We start from the raw sequence: 25,142 nt of genomic DNA, 5'->3' as shown, positions 1-25,142 counted from the left end.
ATTGCTGGCTCCACAGAACGCCGAGGAGGTAGGGCTACGGAATATAAATGACCTCAGCATTGATCCTTCTGCCTTACAGACACCTTGCCATGAACAGAGTTTCCATTTCCATGGATCTTCAAATTTCCAGAGATTTCCCTGGCCGTTCCTCCAGCACGCTGGAGACCTCAAGCCCTGCACATACCCACCAGAGGCGCCAAGATACCAAGACTTACTTCTACTTCCTGGCAGAAGGTGGCATTGGGGCCATACTGCAGCTGGCATTGGTGGTGAACATCATAGATCACTCCAGGGGCAATGACCTTGGACTTCAAGCCTTTCTTCTGGGGGACGTCATCAAGACAGAACCCCAATCCTCGGCTAAAAACAAGTTAATAGAAATGAGAGCAGGTGTCTACGATTTCCTTCATCTTCAGTCTTTCATTCAACAAAAACTTCCATCCCTCTAGTTTACTCTTTGTCCTTTAAGACAACTTTATTGCTACAAGGCAGAGAATCCTCCAGGCCCACAGCGGTTGTTGCCTAAAAGGAAATACAAACCCCAACCCACACCATCAGTTCAGGTGTGATCTAGGAAATATAAACAGCGGTAAAATTAGAAAATCATCATCTTACCCCTATTGGGGTTTCAGTGACCACTTCTGACATATCCTAGTTGTTCCTGCAGGTCCCTAAGGGCCTAACACCCACTCAACTCTTCAAAGCCACCTTGAGACAGCAGCAAGTAGGTGGACAGGGTGTTTACCTGGCTGTGGCGGGAGGGCCGAACTCACCTAGATCTCAGGGTTAGAAAGCAGAAGGGACATCCACCCGTTTAGATGCCACCCTGATACCGTGACCTGTGAGAGGAACTGAGACTTCTCCAGGTCTCAGGTAAAACTCCAAGTTACTTCCAGCTTAAAGAGAGCCCAGTGAGCCTGTCCTGAGACCACTTACTCCAGGAAGCGGGTGACATACTCCTTGCTGCACTTGGACCACGTCAGCGGGGTGGGATTGTATTGGAGCTGGCGCGACATGATGTACGGGTGCCTGCCCACGGGCTCACAGTCGTTCTCCTTCCCGTCGTGCTGGATGCCGAAGCTGCAGGAAGGCATAGGGCACAAGAACATCAAGGAAGCGGCATGCAAAGGGGAAAAAACATTAGTTTCTCCAAGGTGAAAATATCCACAAAGAGCCACTTTTGTACAGGAGGCATCTGTTTACAAAGTGGGACTTTGAAATTGGAGGGAGAATAGCTCATTTTCAACTAAGAAGCACAGGGAACATTTGAGGCATGGCTTTGCCTCAAATATGCAACCGTGGGAGCCGTGAGGCTAATTCAAAAAATTCCGTTTGGCAGAAAGCTAGGAGCTCCCAGCTTGGCTTTCTGAGTCTAGAGACAGGAGGGCAAATCTTACTTCAAGTTATATTCTTCCTCTTGCTGTAGTAACCACAGCATAAAAGAGCACCTCCCCCTCCCCGGACCCCCAGCTTCTCCCTTTTCATCATAATTTAAGAGAGAGCACGAAAGGGGAAGTCTATGGGAAACTTTGTTAAAGGCCACAGGCTTTGAATGGATGGATTTCTTTCTAGTATTACTACAAGAGTCCTCCAACATCACAGACCTCAGGGAGACCTCACATTCAGTGGTTAAGAGCAGGATTCCCACAGACAGATGGTCTGGATTGGATTCTGGCTGAGCCACTTAATGATTTGTGTTACTGAAACTTGCTCAGCTTCAATTTCCTCTTTTAGAAAATGGAGTGGTCGTCATCGTGTAGGATGAAATTTGAATGGAATAAAGTTTGAAAACCACTTAGCCAGGTGCCTGGCATATAACACAGGCTTCTTAAATTAAAAAAACATTTTGATTGCTGTTTTAATCACTGTCTAGCTAATTTTCCTCTGCTAGATGAGGAAGCTCACACTTTGAGATTTGTCAGAAGTTAGGGACTAAACTAGGTCTTCTGCAGATCTCTGTGCTCCTATTTCGGGGCTCTCCTCTCTATCTCACTTCTGCCCCCCAACCTCCCACCATCAGGGCTGACCAAGTGAAGCAGCTCTGAAAGGCTGTAAGAGCTTACCTGTCTACCATGGCAACAGGGTGCCTGGGAACGAAGCAAACTCAGGAATGTCTGTTTATAAGCCTAGTCCTCAGCATCACCCCAAGACGCCTTCTGAGATCCCAACAAGACTCTCTCCACTGGGGTCTGCTTATTGAATACTTACGACCTCGAGATGTTGGCTCAAATTTTTAAATGCGAACAGAGGAAATTAGGACCTTTCACTCTGCTAGTGAAATTCAACCCTCTGACATGCAAGTGCACATCCAACTTTAATAAAATCTCCTGATCAACATCAGCAACTCTTGCAGAGAATAGTCCTGAGGGGATTTACAGGTTTTCTTGTATTTTTTAATGCATTATGATGTTATTGATTTACATTTCATACGAATACAAAACTCACAAAGGAGTCAGATTATTCATTTACAAAGCCCTTACCACTCACCACAAAGAATGTGATTCAATGAAAATTCTTTCTGAGCAGGCTTTTCCCAGGCGGTTGCAAAGCCAGTCTTACTCAGCTCATGAAGTATTCTACAAGTTCACCTGCTCCATAATTAGTAAGAATCCTAAACTACAAGCATGGTTCTAAAAAGGTGCACCAATAATGGTTTTTCTAGCATTGGATATTCCAGTATAATAAGTCATATGGCTGGATCATATATACTGGGTGGTTTCAAACCTACATTCAAAATACATCAATTCTCCAAAAGCTCATTTCGTTCCATCAAAAGTTTTTCATTCGCTAAAGCGTTCTCCCCTCCAGCTTTATCAGCCCTCTGGACTCACATCTGATAAGAGCAATCGGTGCTACCAACAAAATGTCCCTCTGGACCGGTCTACATTCTCCAGAAGGGTGGAGCACTCCCGTCACATGTGGGTCAGTGAGAAAAGAAGGACAAGGAAAGCACATGTGGCCAGAGGGATGGAAGTCTTGTTTCCAGGAAGTTACTGCCCAGCAGGTAGGGTGGCACCCGAAGAGCAGTGTGGAGCAAGGAGCTCTCTACGGTCTGAAAGAACTTACTGGGCTGCTGCATGAGCTTTACTTTATCTTCGTGCTTTAATACTTTTTAGGTTCATTTGCCAAATTGCAGATACAAGATAGTAAGGTAATTGCCTGGGTTTCAGGGTATCACTTGGTGGGCTATATCTATTCTTAGCCTTCCATTATTCGTTTTACAGAGTAGTGGAACCAGCAGAGAATGAGAACCATGAAAGTGTGAATGTCAACTTTCTAACTTATTCGGATGATAACAACTTTGTATATGCAAATGAGCAAGGCTCCATAAGTAAAATCTACAGCAACCCAGAAGGGAAGGGCAGTGGAATACTGCATGGATACTGCCTTTTAAGTATTCACCTGAATGATGATATTTTCATTACTTAAAAGGAAAGGATACAGGAACTCTACCTTCATTTCTGGTAACTCACTTAAGACCTAATAAAGCTGGTGTGAGACCGAGCTATGGCTCGCTGATATAATCCAGGGCCCTCAAAAATGGATTTTTAACAAGTTTTCTCTCATAATAAAAGTGAAATTATTCACTTAGGTCACAACACGGGTTAGTTCAATTTGCTTTCTATTTTGCATCATATACAATCAGAGATAAAACAAGTTTTGAAGAAACAACAGGGTATCTTTGTTATTAAATTATAATGAGTGTCTTCTTGGGATATTGGCTTATTATATATATTTTTTCTTTTGGGCTGCCACAGGCCGTTTCATTGACCTGTTCAGTGTTTCTCAGTTTGGTCCACAGCTAATTAGAACTATATAGCTAAAGAAAGAACTAAATATCTCAGAAGCATCTTTTGCTTTGAGCAAAAGTTTCTTGGGAAGCTCCTAAAGTTTTCTCTCTTTTGGCTTTGTGTCCTATTAAATAATTTTTCTATCACTCAGATGCAAGCTTATGTGTCTTCTTTCAACTTTCTCTTTCTTAGCAGTGACTCTATACTTTTTTTTTTTTTTTGCCACTTAAAGAGAGTTGTTTATTTAGGTCACTTGTACATGGCTCGATGCCCCTTTTTAAAAAACTTAAACTTCTCATTTTAAGATATTTCTAGATTCAGATGACAAAACTGAAGCTGTCTGACTTTGGGTACCTCATGAGAAGGCAAGGTTCTTAAGAAAAGACAGTTATGCGGGGAAAAACAGAAGGGAACAGAAAAAGAGGAAGACTAGCTATGAGGTGGAATGACCCTAGAAAGGAAGCCATAGGCATAAATCTACAGAGCTGAGCAGGGCTGCTGAGGACAGGACATTGTGGACATCACTCGTTCATTCAGTCACCAGGAGATGGAGCTGACGCAGTGGCATGTAACAACAAAGATAATAGAATAGATCACATTTAAAGACAAAGATAATAGAATATCACATTTATCTCCCAGGGCTTTTTAGTAAGGATCAAAGAAATCACAGTGCCTAAGAAACTGCCTAGTTCAATCTACTCATTTCACAGATGAACAAACAGGTGTAGAGAGGTAACAGAAATTATCTAACGTCATGATATTGGTTGATGGAAAAGCCGGAATAAACACTCACTTATCCCAACTCCCAAGCTGATACTCTGGTTTTGTACTGCAGGTAAAAACATTTTGAAAAGGTCCAATATTACATGAGAAAAATGGTGAGAAAGCCCCGGCCAGAGAGGCCAGGCCTGGAATAATCCAGTCTCCAGGGTTTTTCCCAGACCCACCCCTCTTCTGGCTGTACACTCAGAACACACTCCAGTGTCCTGCTTCCTCCGCTACAGGGTGGAGATCCAGGCTGGCAGCTGCGCCACAGGGAGGGGGCATAGCTGAGTCATTTATGTGGCTCCCCACTCTGAGTCTCTAATTAGTGTGATACGCTTTATTCATGGTTTGTACAGAGACCAACACATTAAGATACACATAAGCTAAGCTCTTTCTTCCAGGGGAACTTCTGATACCTGCAAGATACAGAATCCTCCTGATCCCTTCATAAAACATGCTGAAACATGCCTTCAGTGAATTCAGCTAATCAAATTCACATATTTTGTGATAACATAGACCTCCTAACTGGCATTTGCTTGATGGTCTTTCCAAGTTTATAGCAGTTTTCCACATCTTATTCATTCAGTGTTCTCATACACATACACACACACACACACACACACACAAGAAAAAAGGGGCTAACAACAGTATCTACTTCATAAGGTTGCTGAGAGGGTTCAACGACACAATGCAAAGTGTCTGGCATAAAGTTAGGGCAAAAAATGGTACGGTTTGTGACTTTTTAGTGATATTATTATTTCATAAGACAAACAGGATTGTTACTCTTGAATTAACTGAGTTAAAGCTTATCTCCTCGCTTCTGCCCACCTTATTCTAATTCAGAGAATTGCAGTGGCCTCTGATTCTGTGATACAGATGGTACACGTGGTCAGGGCAGAGAAGACACTGGAATCTTTAAAGTGTGTAATTATCCCCACTTTACAGACGAGGAAGCAGAGATTTAGGAGAGTGAGTCCCAAGCCACAGTGCAATCTGACTCCCTTGACACCCTATTTAAGGCGTTTTCCATTCCCTCGTCTGTCTGATCGCGATACGTGAACATGGCGAGATCTTGGTTTCCTTGGCCCTTTACCTGTGTCCAAGCTCGTGGGCAATGGTGAAAGCCAGAGGAAGGCCTGAGTCTTCATTGATGTTACAGCTTCGGTGAGGCTGGCACATTCCTGACAAGTGAGACAGACCCAGGGTCTCACAGGGGCGGTTGACACCAGCGCAGATGTCTTTTCTGAAAGCAGAGAACAGAGATGTATAGGTGGCCAAAAAACACCTGCAGAAACCCTCCAGGAAAAGAAAAAAAATCTAGGTATGAATTCTCATTCAATATGGTCTATAAAGCATAATTAAAAATAATTTTTTAAAGTCAATATTTTGAATTAAGATTATTCTGGTTTCACCTCTTAATTACTGACTCGCACTAACATCTAACATCTAGCAAATGTTTTATTTTGAGTTGCTTTTGCTCCTAATCTCAGGAGGCCAAATTATATTATTTGCTCAAAAAGAGAAGGATATGGCTGAAAACTGAAGTGAATATGAACTTTTAAGTAGGGAAGGGACAACAAGCAGTAGCTGAGGTTTTTCAAATGTGAAATCCTTTTTTTTCTTTCTGAACTCTGTGCTCAAAACTCATCTAAAAACTTTTTATCATTCATGAAAAAGGCAAGTGATCCCATCAACCCATCCAGAGATCAAATCAATTTTCTCTCTAGCTGCACTACCCTAACAATATTGCTTACAGGAGAGGATAAACACACACATTCACATAGAGCGAGCAAGCGAGCAATAGAGAGCTGAGCAGAACGAGAGAGAGAGAGAACGAGAGAGAGAGAGAAAGGCATTTTTCCTCTTTTCACCAGGACGTTATTTCTCTACTCAGGATCTCACAATATACTAGTGACAGCCTTTCAATACCAAAGTGTGCTCCCATATCCTGGTAGGGACTGTTTCAATCACTGACAAGGGCTTTGAAAGAGCTGTTTGTTAATGAGTCATTTGGTTTTCTTCGGTTCAAGAAGAGCTCCTTGTCAAGAGGGTCTAGCACAAATGCCAACAAGGTTCTGAGTTTTAGTTAGTTGCAGATCTTCAGCTCATAGGTTTTGAGTGAGCACCATTTCTGGTGACAAATCACCTGCTTTTTTTGTGTCTGTTGGACCATGGAAAAGATCCAGGCTTTGAAAACCCCTGCACATTCTCAATTCTCCAGGTAGCAATGGCTGGGATAATGGGACAAAAGAGAGCAGCTCCCCTCTCAGAACCTGTGCAACAGACATGCATCCCGACTCACACCAACGGCGGCATTGCTGGGCAGTTCCGTGGTGCACAGCTAGGTGGCTCATACAGTCTGACCATTCTCAATAATTTCTGGGTCTGTAGGGCCGACCAAATACTTTCTATCGTCATTGCAAGATGTGCTTGTTACTATTACTATTTTATTCAAAAGTCTGGAGCTGCTGGGAAGGGATGAATGGTGCTCACTGCTAATTTGCCAACCTTCTCATTTTGACACTGTGAAGTAATGTCTGTTAAATGACTGTTTATTGAGTGCTTACTAAGTATCTAGTGCTAAAGAGGGTAAAAGAGGGTGACAAAAGAATTCTAGGAATATGGTTTTTTCAGGTAAGGACCTTAAGCTCCCAAAAGGCCATTAGCTCTACCTCCCCCATGCACTGGAAAGTGCTACTGGCATCTCATGGATAGAGGCCAGAGATGCTGTTAAATATACTATGATGTACAGGACAGCCCCTCACAACAAAGAATCATCCCATCTAAAATGTCAATGGGCTCAGGTTGAGAAATCCTGCTTCAGAAATTACAATACTCTCCACTGTCTAGGAGCTGGTGAGAGTCTGGAGCTGCTGGGAAGGGATGAATGGTGCTCACTGCTAATTTGCCAACCTTCTCATTTTGACACTGTGAAGTAATGTCTGTTAAATGACTGTTTATTGAGTGCTTACTAAGTATCTAGTGCTAAAGAGGGTAAAAGAGGGTGACAAAAGAATTCTAGGAATATGGTTTTTTCAGGTAAGGACCTTAAGCTCCCAAAAGGGCATTAGCTCTACCTCCCCCATGCACTGGAGACATCGTTAGAGAAACATGCCCTGGTATGCAGCCACTAGCCCCATTTCATGGGGTGTTCCAAGCCAAAGCCACTTTCTACTGAATGCAGCTCTATAGAGAACTCTGTTAAAGTGAATCTCAGCACAGTCCTCAGAGACCAGCTCAGTCTTACACCTCCCTCCCTTCCTGATCTTACCTATTTCTTCAGACCAGAGGTTCTCAACAGGGCGTGGTTTTACTCTCCACCCACTTTTAGGGGACGTCTGGTAATGTCTGGAGACAGTTTTGGTTGTCATGACTTAGAGGAAGGTACTACTGGCATCTCATGGATAGAGGCCAGAGATGCTGTTAAATATACTATGATGTACAGGGCAGCCCCTCACAACAAAGAATTATCCCATCTAAAATGTCAGTGGGCTCAGGTTGAGAAATCCTGCTTCAGAAATTACAATACTCTCCACTGTCTAGGAGCTGGTGAGGTTCATCATACAGTGAAACCAGATCCATGTTCTAGGAAGAAAAAATCATAACAAGAAAAAAAGGAGAGTGAATCCCTTCTACTCTTACTGGGTAATAGTTAAGAGCATGGCTACTGGGGTCAAACCACCTGGATTTAAGTCCCACCTTTACCTGGTAATGGCAGTGAGATTTGAGGCAAGTGACATAACCAAGCCTCAGGTTCCCCATCTGTAAAATAGGGATGATTGATAGTAGTCAACTACCCGTGTTCCTGTGGGATTAAATGGAATGATGATTGTTTTAGCAGATGCAGCACAGTGCTTAGCCCATGTCAAACACTGCACAAATGCCAGCTATCATGAACTCATTCATTTCTTCATATGAGAATGAAAGAACTCTTTCTGCTTTCAGGGATAGAAAAGAGACAGAGCCGAGTCACAGCTTCCAGGAGGCCAATGCTGGTCCTGGAACCCAGGGTTCTTGCCTGTAGAAATGTCCTGCCTGGACTCCAGTCTTCTCCTGGGTTCTGCTCAGGCCCACAGTGTTCCCTGGCTGCCTGCTGGCTGCCTGCGGCCCCCCACCCCCAGAGCTCCCAGGCTTACCTTCCATAGACGTACTAACCTATTTCCCAGGGGAACCACTGATCAACCCAAGGTGCCATACGTCCTAATGAATCTAAGGTAGCAGGTTTATGCCACGGACTTCTTTTGGAACATGTCTGCATTCAACCAAAGTTTTGATACTTTCACTCAAAAAAGAGATGCTCATGGTTGAAGATTTTGGTCAGGGTAAGGCAGATATGTGGCTCGGATATGGGCTGATTATCATCCCTTATAAGCATCTATGCATGGGACAATCCTGTCCAAGGGAGAGATGACAGGCCAACATGTTCGTGGGCAGCTGTCCTCTGCAGGGACAATGGACACACCCAGGGCCTTCCAGTGTGTGAGGTTCTCTGTGGCCGAAGGGCCAGGCCAAGGGGCCTCTTCTGTTGTACATCCCTGGGTTTCTGGATGTCCCTGAATCGTCACGGGAGTGCCCATGAAAATTTACTTTTCCCCATGAATGTAAGACCTTCATTTGCTTAGATTTAAACAGTGTCTGGTATGCAGTAGGTGCTCAATAAATATTTATTGAATCAGTGAGCAAACATAGCCTTGCAAGAGCCTGGGTTTCAGATAAGTTCGCTAGCTTTTCACAGCTGAGTCCTAGGAGTTTAGATGATTCTTATCAGCACCATGAGGTTTTTCTGTGGTTAGAACAAAACAGTATCTTCATGAGGGTAAAAGAAGTAAGACAGGTGTAAGCACACCATTCTGCCTGCTCAGGGGAGGACCTGCTCCCCATATTCTGTCCTCAGCATCAGTAAGAGATGGGTTACAAGGAGGACTGATATCTGTAGAAATAATTGCATGTTTCTAAACTGGAGGAAATTTGAAAAATAAAATAAAATAAACGGTCAGAAATCTCATGGTTAAAAGTATTCAGAGTCTTTAATGAGGATCTGCAAACATGCTTCCTGTTTATAAAGCTGCGTGGAGAAGCCGGCCTTAGAGATGACATCATCACTGGGATAGGAAAGAGGCCTGCATTTCGTCAGCAGATGCAGTTTACTGGGGCAAACTTTTGCCCCAAGTTTGCTAACTGGCCCTTTACTGGTATGGAGGTCAGGAATTGTCCAGATTGTAGAAGCTACCTTTAAAAATGACCAAGAGCAGCACGGAGTAGATATCCATGAGTCTGAATACCTGGCAACCCTTCCACCTGCCAGCCCTCCCTGCCTTGCAGCCCCTGGCTTCCCCATAGTCTCTGGGGTACCTGGTGAGAAGGACGGCCACATCATGATGGGCAGGGTTGAGGTCACTCTTGGGATTGATGCTCTTCTGCCACTTACAGAAGCTGGACAGTGTCTTCTCTGCATGGTGAACTATTTTCAATCCTTGCTGGAGACAGAAGAGGAAGAGATTGGTGTGTGTGAGTTTACTGTGGTCAGGGCTCATCACATTAGTCCCCAGAAGCAGCCAAGTTGATCAGCCCTGGACAGGTGCTGCAGACATCTGGGGGAATTTGGCAGAGGCCGACTTAGTCCTCCAGGCTAACCCCTGCTCTAAATACTATTGCTCTCATGACTTCCACTAAAAGAACCTGAAAAGAACTACAGGATATAAATGACCACTGGGACAAATAGCCCTTGAAGAAAAATTAAATATATAGTAGCAAAGGCCAGCAGCTGTTTGAAGTTCTACTTCCAGTGGCTCTCTGATCCTGAGCCAATACAATTCCAAAGAGGCATTGTTATTCCTAATGCAAAATCGATGGTTTTTTTTTTTAACAAAAAAAGCTTCTTCCTTTCATAAGGTATCCCGCAAGACTGGGGGTGCACTGGGTATTTCCTTGGTTTCCATCTTGGTTTGACATGTATCAAACCAATGGCAGAGACTTAGGATCATTAGAACCTGATAGGGTCACTGGTTGTCTGATAACAATTAGGACACAATTTGGATGGATCTCAAGGGAATTCTGTTGAACGAAAAAAATCCAGTCTCAAGAGGTTGTAAGCTGTATGATTCTATTTATATAACATTCTCGAAACAACAAAATTACAGAGATTAGTGGTTTCCAGGGAAAAGGTCGGTAGGCAGAAGGCATGTATAAAAGGGAAGCATCCACTCTCCCTCATTCCTGAACCAAATTCAGTGTCAGCAAAGACACATAACCATCATCAAGAGAAAACAGTCATTTTCCAGATGTTGCAGCATGAACTCTGCCTCCAGCTTTCCCACCATTACGACGAGCCCATTTCCCTGAAGGCCCTTAGGAACTACACACCCAGTCCTCTCGTTTAAACAGTGAGGAAATCCAGGACGGAGAGGAGTGGACCTTAACCAAGCCACACAGCAGGTTTTGGCAGAGCAGGGCTTAGCTCTCAGGTTTGCAGCGACTAGTCCAGGACTAGTGGTTTACAAACTATTGAAGACTTTGCTAAATTTTTTTTTATTTTTTTTTGCTTTGAATAACTGGGAAGATTGAGCAATTCACCAATGCATGATTATAGCTTAATTCTACTCCCCCACCTTGCAATCCCACCCCCGGTGAGGGGAAAAACACATGCAGAGACCCTCAACTTCCAAGATCCCCAACTCTCTGTCCTCCGCTTACTCTCTGACCACTTCTCAGTCCCTTCCACAAGCTCTTCTTCTGTCCTTCTCTGGCTCATTGTTTAGTGCGTTTTCAATCAGTCCTATTTGGAGAAATAACCTATATGCTGTCGACTCCCAAATCTATATCTCATTCCCAACCTCTCCTAGTATTCAAACTCAGGTATCCCAATCTTCTGGTGGACACCTCCTTCTGAATGGCATCACAGGTACCCCCAATTCAACATCCCTGAAATCCTTTTTCCCCACGTTAACCTGCTGTTCTTCCTGTATCCTCTGACTTAGTTACAGGAACCACCCTCAACCCAGGTGCCCAATCTAGAATCACCAGCATCACTCTAGTGGCCTCCTCTCCCCCTATATTCTGCATCCCAATCTGTCACCATATGCTGCTAATTTTATCTCTTCTTCATCTTTACTCTCAACTGCCCTAGCTCAAACCCACAGCATTTTATGCTTGTAGCATCTCTCGTTCTCTTTCCTTCTTCGTTGCTCTCTTTGCTGTTGCCAGGTCAATCTAGTCAAAACCAAAGTCTGCCCATATCACGACCCATGGCTCAAGGCCCTTCAAAGTCTAGCTTCCAGAAAGCGCTCCCTTCATTTGCAACCTCACGGTTTATGCTTTAGCAACATTCAAACTGCTTATAGTACCACTCCCCCGACCACAAATTTCCATACACTATGCTATTTTTTACCTTGCTTTCTTCAAGCTGCTCTTTCTACCTAAAATGTCTTTTTCTTATCTCTTCTTGCCTCTAACGTATTCAACATTCATTCTTTAAGATTTGATTTGGGCATTTTCAAGAAGCCTTCTTTGCCCCCAGTCTAAATTAGAAAATGATCAAATTGTGTGCCTATCCTCCTCCTTATCTTCTCCAGAACAAGGACTGAGGTTTATTTCTCTCCTTATCTCAGGCACTGCACATAGCCTGGTACACAGCAGGTATCCTGACAAAATTGATGACTCACACCACCCCATCAAGGAATGGAGACAAGGTGAAGAATGTATCTACCGACCCAGACAAAAGTAAAGATTATGTGAGTGAGAGGTTTTGCGGTGAGTCAGTAAAAAGGCAAGATCTTCTGGTGATTAGGGAAGAGCAGAAGCTTGACGATAAAGCAGAAAAGTCTGTAATAATAATTCTGGTGCCTGTAACAAGAACCGTTAGGAGGCAATTCGACATGGGTCTCTCATGTGTCTTCATATCATCTGAGCAAAGGCATTGATAGCTTTTGTATTTTTTCAAGGATGTTGCATAACAAACAACCTTAAAAGATAATCTCCCTCCAGGGAAGAGGGTAGATTTATTTGCTATCTAGAATAAGAAAGATAATGGCTCCTTTGGGGGCAAAAGTTGGACAAGTTTGCTTACAACTCTCATGAAAGGATTTGGGTTTTCTTATCTTGGGCTCCTCAGTTGTGATAAAACCCACTGTGTGCACAGCACCCACCTGGGCTGCCTGCATCACCCATGTGGGACTTATAGAACAAGAGGGACAGATGCAAACATGAGGCTCATGCCACATATTGCTCTTTGAGTAATACCATCCACTGTCTCTGATTCAAGAGTCTCACATCTTCAACCAGCAACACATCCATGCAAGTGTAGCAGGATAACTTGTTAGCTTATAAGGAGAGTAATATCTAAGACCCTTCATAGTTCCTGACAGGGATAGAAAGAGACTGGAGAACAGGTGATCAAGCAGAAAGTAGTGAGAACTATGCCGAGGTCTGACCATCTAAATACGAGTGGGGTCTGCATGGTTGTTAAGAATTTTCTAGCAGCTGGATTATTGGGGAGGAAGTAAAGAAGGCAAAGACACTGAAAAATAAATAAATGTCAACAGAAGGGATTCTTCTTACACTTCAACATTCTTACAAGAGCAATTCTGGAATAACCTGTGGTACAGTCATTGAAGAGAAAAAGAAACGTTAGTGTCCAAAATCTAACCTCGAAATCTTGCTTGCTTTTCTCCTTATTGCTTTTGTCGGTTCCTCTTATAAACAAAGCAAGTGCACAAACAGCTGAGTTGCTAATCACTTGCAGCTGGGTTCCCTGCCCCTGTGTAGAATTTTCCTCTACAATATGTGGCATTAGCACAAGTTCACTGACAGGGTCTTCAGGAGACTTTACTGTTTTCCTACTAAATGTCATGACTCTTCCAGGAGGTTCTAATTGAGCATGATTTTTTTCAGCCTCCTCAGTCTCTTAATCTCCAAATTTCATAGGAGGTAAGCCCAAGAAACACTCATTCAGCTTCTTGAATGCATTCGATCATAGGAGCCTTGGAAAGAGTAATTAGCTAGGCCTCCCTACCACGGAGCCCTAAGCACACACAAGACGAAAAGAACTTCGAGAGACTGTGCTGGCTCACACTGACCATGGCGAGGCCTGTGCCAAACAATTTCCATAATGCTCTCTCATAATTATTGGAGATTGTCAAAACAAGCCCCTATCCACACTATTTCTTTTTCCTCTTGACTTTGTAAAGAAAAATAAATTTCTTGTTTTGTCCTTTCATCACTTTTTTCTCATCTCATTTTTCCAAGCAAGTCCAATTTACTTACCACTTTCCCTTTCCTATTCATTTGAATAGGTGACCTTATAGGACAGGCAGATGACCTAGAGAAAATCAACAATATCTCAGAGAAATAGGCGGGAATGGGAGATATTAAAAGATTTTGCAAGAACATGGCTTTTATTATTACAAGTTGTTTTGTCTCCTTTTAAGTTCTCTCTATAATGAAAAAAAAAATCTGGTATTGATTTCTTTGAGAATTCCTGGTAGTGGCTTTTGATTTAATGTGCAGTCGGACCATGCTTTGCTAGCCGAGCTTAAGTTCTTGGAAGAAAGAGAATGGACAGAAAAGAGAAAAGCAGTACAAAGTTTAATCTGAGAACTTCCCATGTGCTTACCAAATAACTCACCTGACTATCAGAGGGAAAGATAACTTGATTAAAAAAAAGAAAAGTGACGCGCCAATATTTTTACTATTTATCTTAAAAGAGCAACTATTGTATAGGTTATTATGGACCCACAAACCACCTTGGGGGCAGGAGAAATCATTCGCCTACCCAAATCTTCAAAGTTTAACACATTTCTAACTCCAGAGTCCCACAGAAGTGAACCCAACACTAAATCATTCCAAGACCAAAAGGGAAATTCTCTGTGAAAACGGTCATCTCCTACTTGACTGTCAGCCCTACTGCTGTTCCTCCCAGCATGACACCCTCAGACCCCACCTCTGGATGGCACAGTGAACTGGGCCTATCTGACTTTATCCCAACTCACACGCATCCCAGTTTTGTCTCTATCCTGTTTTCAAAAGAAGTCCTCAATCTCTTACGATCCTAACCTTATCCTTTTGGCCTTTTATTTTCCTTCAAGAACTTTGGCACAGTTTCCTCATCCATGAAATGAGCATAATAGTAACAAGTTTACAGGGTTGTTGTGGATCTAAATGATGATGATGAGGAAAAGGAGGAGGAGGAGGAGAATAACAAGAATGATACTAACAAGTAAATTTATCGAGTGTTTTCTACAAGCCAGATACTATGCTATTACATGGATTAACAAGTTTGATTCTCATGGCAACTCTATAAAGTAGATATTATTATCCTCATTTTACAAAATGGAGATATGGAGGCACAGACAAGTAACCTACCGAGGTTATACGGCTAGAAAGTGGTGGGACTAACTATAAATCTTCTACTTTCCATGATGTCAGTTGCTTACAAGAGTTGAAGAGGCAAGACCTGAAGGGAAGAGTCTAGTCCTATCCCTTACTCCTGACCCACAAGGGGAGCAGGGAGGCCAGTGAATGAATTGGTCTAAAGGAGAAAGGGCTAGAGGCCAAGTCTGTGCCCAAGTCCTTGAGAGAGAAATCTTTGAAAGATAGGATTAGGGTCATAAGATGAAAACGAGAGCTTGACTCAGGGAGAAATGGGGCAAGACAGGAATGACAGTAAGGTGGTTCGTATCTGAAGCCACTCTGATTTCTTGGCCCATGATGTCTAAACATGCTTGACATGCTTCTCCAGCTCGTGGCTTTGTCAACTTCAGTCTCCACTAGTCTGAAACATGACTATCTAAGTTTTTGAGAAAACCTCCAGGATGCTCCAAAGTGAGTATCACGTCAGACTACTCTCATTTATTCTCACAATGTGATGAAAATCCATAGTGGTTTTTACATGGCAGTAACTGACAGAGAGAGAGAGAGAGAGAGAGAGAGAGAGAGAGGAGAGAGAGAGAGAGAGAGAGAGAGAGAGACTGATTAACCACAAAGTCTCTTGAACCTACCATAGAAAATGAAGTCCAAAATGGTGTTAGCAGTCAGATTTGATCAGAATAAGAAAGATTAGAGTCAAAGAAAGTCATTGATGGAAGAGACCTATCTCAGAGGCCCTGTCTCAGTATTCTTCACCTCATGTCACTTTCTCCAGAGCTTCAGAGACATGCCTCTAATGCTTTTCTCTCCATTTCATCTATCGGTTAGGAATCTTCCAGAGGCTCTCATTGGATTAGATCCAAATCCCTTTAAATGGCCACGAGGTCTGCCATGACTTGGCCACTGTTGACCCTCATCTTCATCCACTGACTCCTAGCCTCACTCATTCGCTCTTTTCTGTATTTATTATGTACCAGTAGGGCTAGATGATGAGTAACATCCAACCTAGCCTCTGCCCGCATGTCTTAATACTAATGGAGAAAAGTGCATCAATCGAAGAGATGTAAAATTACAAATGTAATATGTGTTATAAAGGAGACATGCATGGTGTTATGTAGGAGTGCAGCAGCGGTCCCCAATCCCAGGGCTGCAGACAGGTAGCCTGCAGAAGGTGAGCGGTGAGCTAGTGAGTGTATTTGAAGCTGCTCCCCAGCACCTCAGCTCCACCTCAGATCATCAGGTATTAGCTTCTCATAGAAGCACCAGTCCCTGATGCCAAAAAGGTTGAGGACCACTGTATAATAGAATATAACTGGGCATGGGAGTCAGGAAAGGTTTCCCAGTGAAGTGACACTTGAGCTGAGTTCTGACCATGGTGCTAACTAAATTAAGACAAAAAGGAAGATGGCCCAGGCTACAACAAAATCAGGGGCAAGAGAAATCATGGTGAGTAGAAGACTACTGCTCAGTCTTAAGAACAAAGGGCAGATGGGCATGAAAAAATGAGAGAGGGAATCAGAAAACCATGGGACTACTTTAAGATAGGGGTATGGGCTGGAGAAGGGATGTCAGATGGGTGGACATTATCGGATTACCAGTCTGAGATCATCCTGGCTGCAATGAGAAAGCAAGATTGCAAGGACTCCAAGTAGACTGGAAAGTATATACAGCTGTAGCCCAGGAAAGAGGTAACTGTATCTTGAATTAAGTGATGGATATGGAGATGGTCAGACAAATACCTGATGATGGACTGGACGTGAGGGACTGCGAGAAGGATGTGTCATGGATGCCTTCCAGGTCTCCGGTTTCTACAACTGGAAGGATGATGATATCACGTACAGTGAGAGGAAGCACTGGAACAAGACCAGCTAAGAGTGGAGGTATCTGACTGGCTATGTTCCCTCTTGCCTCCAGCACAATTAAATTGTTTTATTTTTTTTTCACAAGGTTTCTTAGCCTCCCATTCTGTAGTTCAGTATCAGTGACGTGTTCATAGCACCTTGTACGTAAGGTGCTAGTTGAAGCACTAAAGCTATTGCCAGCGGAGGTGCCTCTACCAGGAATGTCCTTCCTCGCTGGATAATTCCTTCTCATCCTCTAAAATCCAGCTTAGATAGCCAAGGATCCTTCTCTATCCCAGGTACTTTTTCATTTTTTTTAATACTCATGATAATCTCAGTTTGAAATTCTCTTTTTTGTGCTTTGGTGCTGTAGACTCTAAGCTCCTCAGAATTGCAAAATGGGACCTATGTTCACATTTGTACCTTCAGTGGCTGGCACAGCGTTTGACATACAGCTGATGCACCACAACTCTCTTCTCATTTACAGATGAGGAAACGTGGTACGTGCAGCAACGATGTGACTTTCTCGGAGCTTCCTCCTGGATCAAAAAATCAGGACTAGAATTTAGGTCTCGTTGCTCAAAGGAGTAGTCACGTCCCAATACCTCGCACTGTACTTTCCATCTGTGGCTTTTACCCTGATGTCCGTTAAGGGCTGGAATCATTGCTATTTGTTGTTGGGTCTGCTGATTAGTCAAAAGGTATGAAGAACAGCTTGAGCTCTTATCAAGGAACCAGGGAAATGAGAACTGTGAATTGCAACACTCCAATGACCCAGCAATTCTGTCGTTAACTAATGAACCTTGTACCACATGCAAGTTCTATAAAAGCTTGAATGAGAAAGACATTTGGAAACTGAGAGAAAGGAAGCCATGGCTTTTTTTTGCAGCAAATCAATTGTATCTCTTTGTATTTGCAAATGAGGATGGGAAGGGAAAACAAACAAACAAACAAACAATGTAATTGTGATAGGGTCAAGGAGTCATGCCAATCAAATTCTCCCCAAAGATGTCACTGCAGCAAAACTTTGGTGGGAGATTTTGTTTCCTGGGAATGAAGAATTGTGGAGTTCTAAATGACCAGCTACATGCAAGCCTCACTGTGAGGTCCTCCTAGTGCTACTGGTGGGATTGTAGAAGGTAAAGGTATTTCCTTCTCACGCTCAGAAGAACTTTCCTTTTTTATTTTCTTCCTGGCCTAAAACCCCTAAATTTCCATACATTCTGCAGCTAAGCATGCATATGTACTAGGTCATTATACACTAGTGAAAATATGTCCTCTAAGGTATCAAAGTATAATTGTCAAAAGTTAAAAACATAATTCTCATACAAACATATAGAGAGCACATCTTAAGGATGTATTGAACTCATTAATGAGGAGACAGGCAAGATGGCAAAGCTGGTTTAAAGGCAGATACACAAACTGATGCAACTGTCGTCAGTGAAAAAAAAGAATGCTGGAGTAAGAGTGCTAAACTAGACACAAAACTAGTTCACGTTCCACAGACCAACAAAACCACAACTTTCAGAATTATCCCTCTGTTGGACATAAATCATTTTCATCTCTACTGGACAAAAACCACTTATACCCTATCAGTTCTCTGCACGTTAACATCTAACTTTACTGTGTCTAGGCCCTAATCAACAGTAAATAATAATCAGAGTTACCTTCTCATAGAGTCAGATCCGTCATGTTAGACATCGGAAAGTTATGTAGTTTTGGTTGTGCCTGGTTTTTAAAGAAGTTTGGGATAAATTTTCTTAACAAAAGGTTCACAGGAAGGAAATAATATACCCATCAGTATTCTAAGACACCCAGAGCAAAGACATACTCTCAGGTCACTCAAGACAGAGTGACTATGGGAAGTGGGGGTGGTAGGAAAGAGAAGAAAAATGTATCTAGGCTCTGGAGATGATTATTTTAAAATCTTCTGATTGTGGAGGCTTCTCTTGCCCAGAAAACAATAAACCCCGCCTTGGGCATTCTGACCTTGGATCTCTTGATGGCGATCTGAACTATGCCTTTTTTCTTATATTTCAACTGCTGGTTAAATTTTATAGATTGCAAATGTATTTCCTCAGGTTGGCTGGTTCATTCATTCATTAAATTTCACATCGTTCACTTATTCATTCATCATTCCTTCATGTCCCAGGCACTGTGTTAGGTGCTGGGGATACAGCCAAGAATAAAGAAAGTTTTTGACCTCATGGAATTCACATTCCGATGGTGGCTGAGATAAGTGAGAAAGGAGGAAACATATACACAGAATATTAATGAATTATGAGAATGGGATCCCTAAAGGTAGTAAACTATATTCTGTGATGGAGAATGGTAAGTGGGGCCAACTTTGAGTAGGCTGGTCATTGAGACCTCTCTGAAGAGCAGAATTTAAACAGAAGCCTGAGCGGTGAGCAGGTGCCAGCCAGGAGCACAGCCAGGGAGGGGGTGTTCCAGGCACTGGGAATCTCACGTGCACAGGCCACGAGACTGAAGGCTGCCTTGAGTGTTCCAGAACCTACCTAAAGTTCAGTAAGTGTGAGGGTCAGAAGCAAGGCACAGGGAGTGACATAAAGAAAGACAGGAAATATTATGAAAGTCTCTACAGGACATAGTAAGAAGTTTTGATTTTGTTCCAAAAACAATAGAAAGCCATTAAATAGTTTTCTACAGCGAAGCAACTCAATTTGTATTTTAACTCATCATTCTAACTGCTATGTAGGGAATGGATTATGGGGCAAGGCTGAAAAAAGGAAGACCATTAGGGTGTTCACTGCAGTAGTCCAGATAAGATGTGGTAAAACCTAAACCAATGACATGACTAGAGGTATTGAACAGTGAGTGGTTTTGAGATGTATTTGGAAGTAGGAACACTGTGGGCCTTGTTGTTTGCTGTGGAAGATGTGAAAAGGAGGAGTCAAGAATGATCCCAGGGTTTATGCCTCAGCGCACAGTGGCATCGTTTGCTGAGTTGGGTAAGATGGAGGGTTGCGGGATGGGGAGGAGGCAGAACTGAGATGATCTGGGCAGAGAGTAATCAAGAATTCCATTTTGGACTTATTAAGTTTCCACGTTTGAGTGGATAATGACACATCCAGGTTGAGATGTCAAGTAAGCAATTAGATATGAGTCTAGAGTTCAAGTGAGAGACTTAAGCTTGAGGTATGAATCGAGAGTCCCAGCATGGAGATGAATATAAGTCTCCAAGAAGAGATGAAATCCCCAAGGGTAAAAGTGCAGATAGAAAACAGGGCCCAAATCTAAGAGATATGTATTAATATGCAAGAGGTAAACAAAAGTCCAACATTTCCCCGTCCCTCTTAACTCTTACTGAATCACTCAACCATATAAGGACTCAGTCTATTTCCACTGTGGGACATTCTTAGTCGCTGCTGCAAATCTGGTTTGTGTGTCACTAGACACAGTGACCGTCAGGTGACTCCAATACATATATCTCAGAAATGTTCTCCGGGATATATGTATTGGAATCACTTGGTATCACTGAATTCCTGAGAAAATAATACAGAAATATTTTCCTTCCCAAGGGGCTTCTAACCATCATTCTGGTGCCTTCTTTCTTGTTCATCAAGAGCTCTTCTCAACAAAGGAGGGAGGGAGTGTGAAGACAGGGGTCAGACGGGTGGAGGTGGACATTCCTTACCTCTTCTTCTTCAAGTAGAATGAGCCGCACCACGACAATGTGAATGGCATTGCCAATGCTTGGGCTGTGGAACAGCCCTGTGACCTAGAGTCATAAATGGAGAACCATTAGCCCAGATAAATGCCTGAGGTGGGGAAAAGGGCATCGTGATGCACTTCAGATAAATGTCATCTCATGGTGAGGACGTGTTGGTGGGGTGCAAAGAAGAGTGAGACACGCCCCTGATACGCCCCTGGCCTGATCCACAGTAAGATATTTAAAAGCAGCCTTTCCAAGGTGACTGATTCCCAGCTTGAGGGATCGGTGACTTTCTTCTCTTTAACCCCTTCCCTGACCCAGGATCCTCTTTATTATCAGTGACTCAGGCAAATATCTTTCCTCAACTTGACCCTCTGTCTGGGGAGGCAGAAAACATCATGAATGTGAAAGGAAAGCTTGAAATTAGGGTTCACTAACTTCACTCCAATTCCGGCTCTAATTACCTTGAGGAAATCCTGTTCTAGCGCTTTGCCTCAGTTTACTAACAGAAATCGGTGAGATAAAGTCATACTAAAAGGATTGAGTTATGAATACCTAGTAGAAACTCTAAGTGATAAATAACGAATCTCCCTAGGATATATACATTTTGAAGAGAAAGACTAATATGTCCTTAATCTCCATTTTGAATCACTTAGGCAGGGAACAGATTCATATCTCTACATTAAAAGGACAAAAAAAAAAGCCGCTCTTGTTTTTGGAGGGTGGAGGATTCCTAATGACATCTATTCGCCAGCCGCCCCTCCCCCCATGCAGTCCAACATACCATGTTCATGATGGTGAGGATATAGGACTCCACATTCTCGCCCCCATGGTATTCGACCATCTTCGTGTCAGCCACCACCAGCGTCTCCACCCACCTCTCTTTGCTGATGGACCGCCTGGAGAGGCTTCGGCTTGGCAAGTTGTTTCTCTCCCATTTCTCCCTCTGTAGCTCCAGCTTCTGGGAGGTGCCGAGACTGTCTACACATTAGACAGAAGACGGTGAGATAATTCCATATTTCGTATCTCTAAAATATTACCGACTTATGCTGATAAAGAGGCAAGGTCGTAAGTTTAACTTGTGTTCAACGATGTATGAATGCAATGTTCTTATATAAATGACTGAAATGGAAGAAGGGTAATTTAAATGAATATGACCAAGATAACTGAAATTTGAATCTTACAGGGAAGTTCAAAAGTACTTCTTTGAAATAATTATTAGCTATTTTTTTAAATAAGTCCCTCGCTATTAATAAATTATAATTAAGAATGGAAATATTCTCCTTCTTCTCCTCCTCTAAATTATTCAGTGCCTACTGTTTGTAGGGTAGTGTGCTCAGCTTTAAAATGCCAAATTTTTATCCTCATGAACGTCTGAGATACATACTGCCATCTTCATTTTGCAAATGTGGAAGCTGATGATCAAAGCGGCTGGTTAAATAACTTCCCCAAAGTCACATAGTCCATAAAGAGTGGAAGATCCAGGATTTTCTATGCCCTAAAGTCATTCATTTGCATATACACCACACTGTCTACCACAGAGTAAACAGCAATAAAACTGGAGAACACATAAGCAGGAAAAGCTGCAGGCAGTTCAGGACATTCTACTTTAAAAAGGTACAAAAAGAGATAGAAAAGATCTAGCAAAGGACAGGAAAATTACCAAGGTGACTAATAGGTTTCAGTATGAATAAGGTTTAACATATGAGGATCATAGTTTAAAAGGCAAAACCTAGGAGCGGCTATAGGATCATGAAGAAAACTGGAACCATTCTCAAAATCCCATTGTACTATATACTAGGGAGCACCTCCTTGAAACTTGAAAGAGGTCTATTTAAAACCAAATGGAATAAAGTGCTACTTCACACATCAGGGAGCTTAGCCCAAATGGTGGTGAAGGCTAATAGGTCTCAGTGAACTCAGAATGGCTTAAGGAGTTGATGAAAGATGAATTTACCAGGAAAGAAAATAAGGAAAGAAACTTGGATGGAGAAGCAGAGTCTCGGTCTCAGAAGATTTCCATCATAACGCCAGCTACACACATCCTACTCCCCCCATGGATACCCCAGACCCCTGGCAGGGGCAGAACACGGGGGCAGGGCAGCAGACTTCACTTCTTCTTCCTGATCTCTGGTGATGGCCATCCAGCTCCAGCTTGAATACTTCCGGTGGTGGGCACTCACCAACATACAGTTAGGCGGTTCCCTCCTGCACGGAGCTGAACCCTCCAAGTGATTTCCAGGTATCGGTCTAGTCCTATTCTTTTCTAGAACAAGCCCCCCTGCCCCACTAAAACCATTCCTCCCCTCTCCCCACAGTGCTCTTTGGGCAGTAGTGTTGATTACACTGATTTGTCCTGTACCCCTTCCCTGTTCCTGTTTCACTGTCTATATGAAGTTAGAACACACTGAGTACTATCTACAAAAGATGATACATCGCCATAAGTCTAAAGCAATTCAAATTTTATTATTGTGAGTTTTACTTAAAAATAATAAAGCTGTACTTTGATATAAGATTTTTGAAGAATAATCCAGGACTGTGTAGGCCTTGGAAGGAAGTCTGTCAAGGCTCATAAACGAGAAGATGGTTAATCCCTCATCTGCAGTAGAAAAACTTTCTATTTTCCTTCTCCGCTTACTTTGTTCAGATAAGTAAGACTTCCCTAAGAAGTCGCCAGACTTTTCCAACAACTTCTAATTCTGCACCCTTGCCTGTCCCCCTGCGGGCCTCTCGTTCCTCTTTGAAGCTAATGGGAATGTTTTCAAACAACAGTCTGTTTCTAAATCTCTCTGTTGCAGCCAGGGAACAAGCCACACCTGAGCCCAGGTGGGGCCTGTGTTCTGGAAGGGATGTTAGCAGAGAGGGCCAAGTGGCGGAATCCTAGCGACACATGTTAGGTGCAATGTCCTTCTCTTGACCCCCTCCTGTCCTTGTGGTGTGGGGGCAGATCTCCTCCAAACTGCAACGATGCTCGCAGCTCTCCATGAGCTGTGTACTTGGGTGACCAGCACATAAGTAACTTCACCCAAGTGCCTCACAAAATCCTTGGTAAACAGATCTGTAACTCTCACTTGGCCCTGAAGGCTTAGCATCCATCCTCTCAGTCCTGGTCCCTTCGCAGGCGTCAGCTCACTGCAGTTGGCAGGGACCAGGCATTATGCAGTCCCTTCATTAGAGCAGGACCCTGCGCTCCAGGCAGCAGCCTCGGTTCCCAGGCCAGTTGAGGTTCTCCGCGCCTTTCAGGCCCTCAGGTATCTAAGGTCTCGAAGCTGGCGGGAGAGGCTGGCACAGGTAAGAAGTTGGTAGATAAGGGCGATTTCTCTGCTTCTCTCAGTTCTTTCTTTTCTCACTTCTCCTTCTTTAATCCCTCTCCTCTGCTTTTTATTTCCCCAATGTCGAGAGAGTTTAAAGAAAAGATTTCTTTCAAGCCCATCAAGTTATTTTCATTTTTCCAGTAAATAATCAGGTGAGTTACATAGTAAATTATCATATAGAAGGAAATATGAAAATGAGAAATGGGGTCTGGTGAAGACATACATCTTTTAATATTTAAAATTTTTCAACAAAACTTACACTAAGTACCTCCTAAAGGCTAGATTCTAAGGGAAGCCCTCTATACACAATACATCATTTAATTGTGCCAGCAAATCCATGAGATAAGCCCTAATGTCATCACCATTGTGTAGATGAGGGAACTGAAGCTCAAAGAGATCAGGAATTTTCCCAAAGTCACACAGTAAATGACAGAGTCTAGATGCAGCCAAGTCTGGTTCTATTGCAACAACAGCAAACATTTACGGACCGGGCTCTACAGGCAAGCCCTACGCTACTTCCTCACGAACAGAGGCCGAGAAGTAAGTGACATGATCCTTGCACTTACACAACAGCCAATCTAGTGGTGGGTAATACAAAATGAACATATGGCAATGTCGTTATCAGGTTTCAAATAACTCCCAAGGAGAGAGATATTAGTTCTATTATGGGTAGTGCCAGCAGCTTTGCAGAGGTGCTGGGATTCGAACTGGGCCATGAGGGGACTGAGTTGAGAGAAAGGATTATGTCTATCTAGTCTGACTGCTGAGTCCTGATGAAGTCATCTCAGACTTGACAAGAGAAATGCTTCTGCTTTTAAAATTTCCAACCATTTCAGAAAGGTCAAGATGCCAGACCTACACACCTGTCCTCAAGGCCTGATGACGAAGCCTGACAGCCTTTAGGGGCAGGTGAGGTGTGAATAATTCTAGGATGCTCTCCTTGCACCTCCCTACACACACACACACACACACACACACACACACACACACACACACACAGAGTCTTTGTCTGCTCAGGCTGCCATAACCAAATATAACAGAAATTTATTTTCTCACAGTCCTGGAAGCTATAAGTCCAAGATCAAGAGGCGAGCATGGTTGGGCTCTGGTGGGAGCTCTCTTCCTGGCTCCCCACTGTGTGCAGACATGGTCTTTCCCCAATGTGTGCAAGTGGGGAGGGAGGGAGACAGAGAGAGATAGAGAGCAAGTGAGCGCACTTTCTCATCCTCTTCTTATAAGGCTGCCAATTCTACTGGATTAGGACCCATCTTCTGAACTCATTTAACCTTATTTACCTCCTTAAAGTCTTATGTCCAAGTACAGTCACACTGGGGCTTAGAGCTTTCCCATGAGAAATTTGGGGAGAAAACATTCAGTACACACCACACACACT

The 25,142-nt window shown here is 43.1% G+C and overlaps 1 protein-coding gene across 1 annotated transcript in view; it reads right to left on the bottom strand.

Annotated features, from left to right (window-relative positions):
* The window catches only part of ADAMTS12 (ADAM metallopeptidase with thrombospondin type 1 motif 12), a 264,492-nt gene that overhangs the window by 105,625 nt on the left and 133,725 nt on the right, over positions 1 to 25,142 (bottom strand). Inside the window, exons 4-9 of the mRNA XM_025043542.1 lie at positions 21,220 to 21,416; positions 20,418 to 20,501; positions 9,909 to 10,033; positions 5,650 to 5,799; positions 937 to 1,080; positions 216 to 360 (exon numbers count right to left, since the gene is read on the bottom strand). Of these exons, the coding sequence (XP_024899310.1) occupies positions 216 to 360; positions 937 to 1,080; positions 5,650 to 5,799; positions 9,909 to 10,033; positions 20,418 to 20,501; positions 21,220 to 21,416 (845 nt within the window). The remainder of the gene's footprint in view (positions 1 to 215; positions 361 to 936; positions 1,081 to 5,649; positions 5,800 to 9,908; positions 10,034 to 20,417; positions 20,502 to 21,219; positions 21,417 to 25,142) is intronic.

The sequence above is a fragment of the Pteropus alecto genome, unplaced genomic scaffold (genome assembly GCF_000325575.1).
Source record: "Pteropus alecto unplaced genomic scaffold, ASM32557v1 scaffold152, whole genome shotgun sequence".
Taxonomy (NCBI): Eukaryota; Metazoa; Chordata; class Mammalia; order Chiroptera; family Pteropodidae; genus Pteropus; species Pteropus alecto.
Note: the sequence above shows the minus strand (reverse complement) of the source record. Positions and strands in the feature narration are given on the sequence as shown.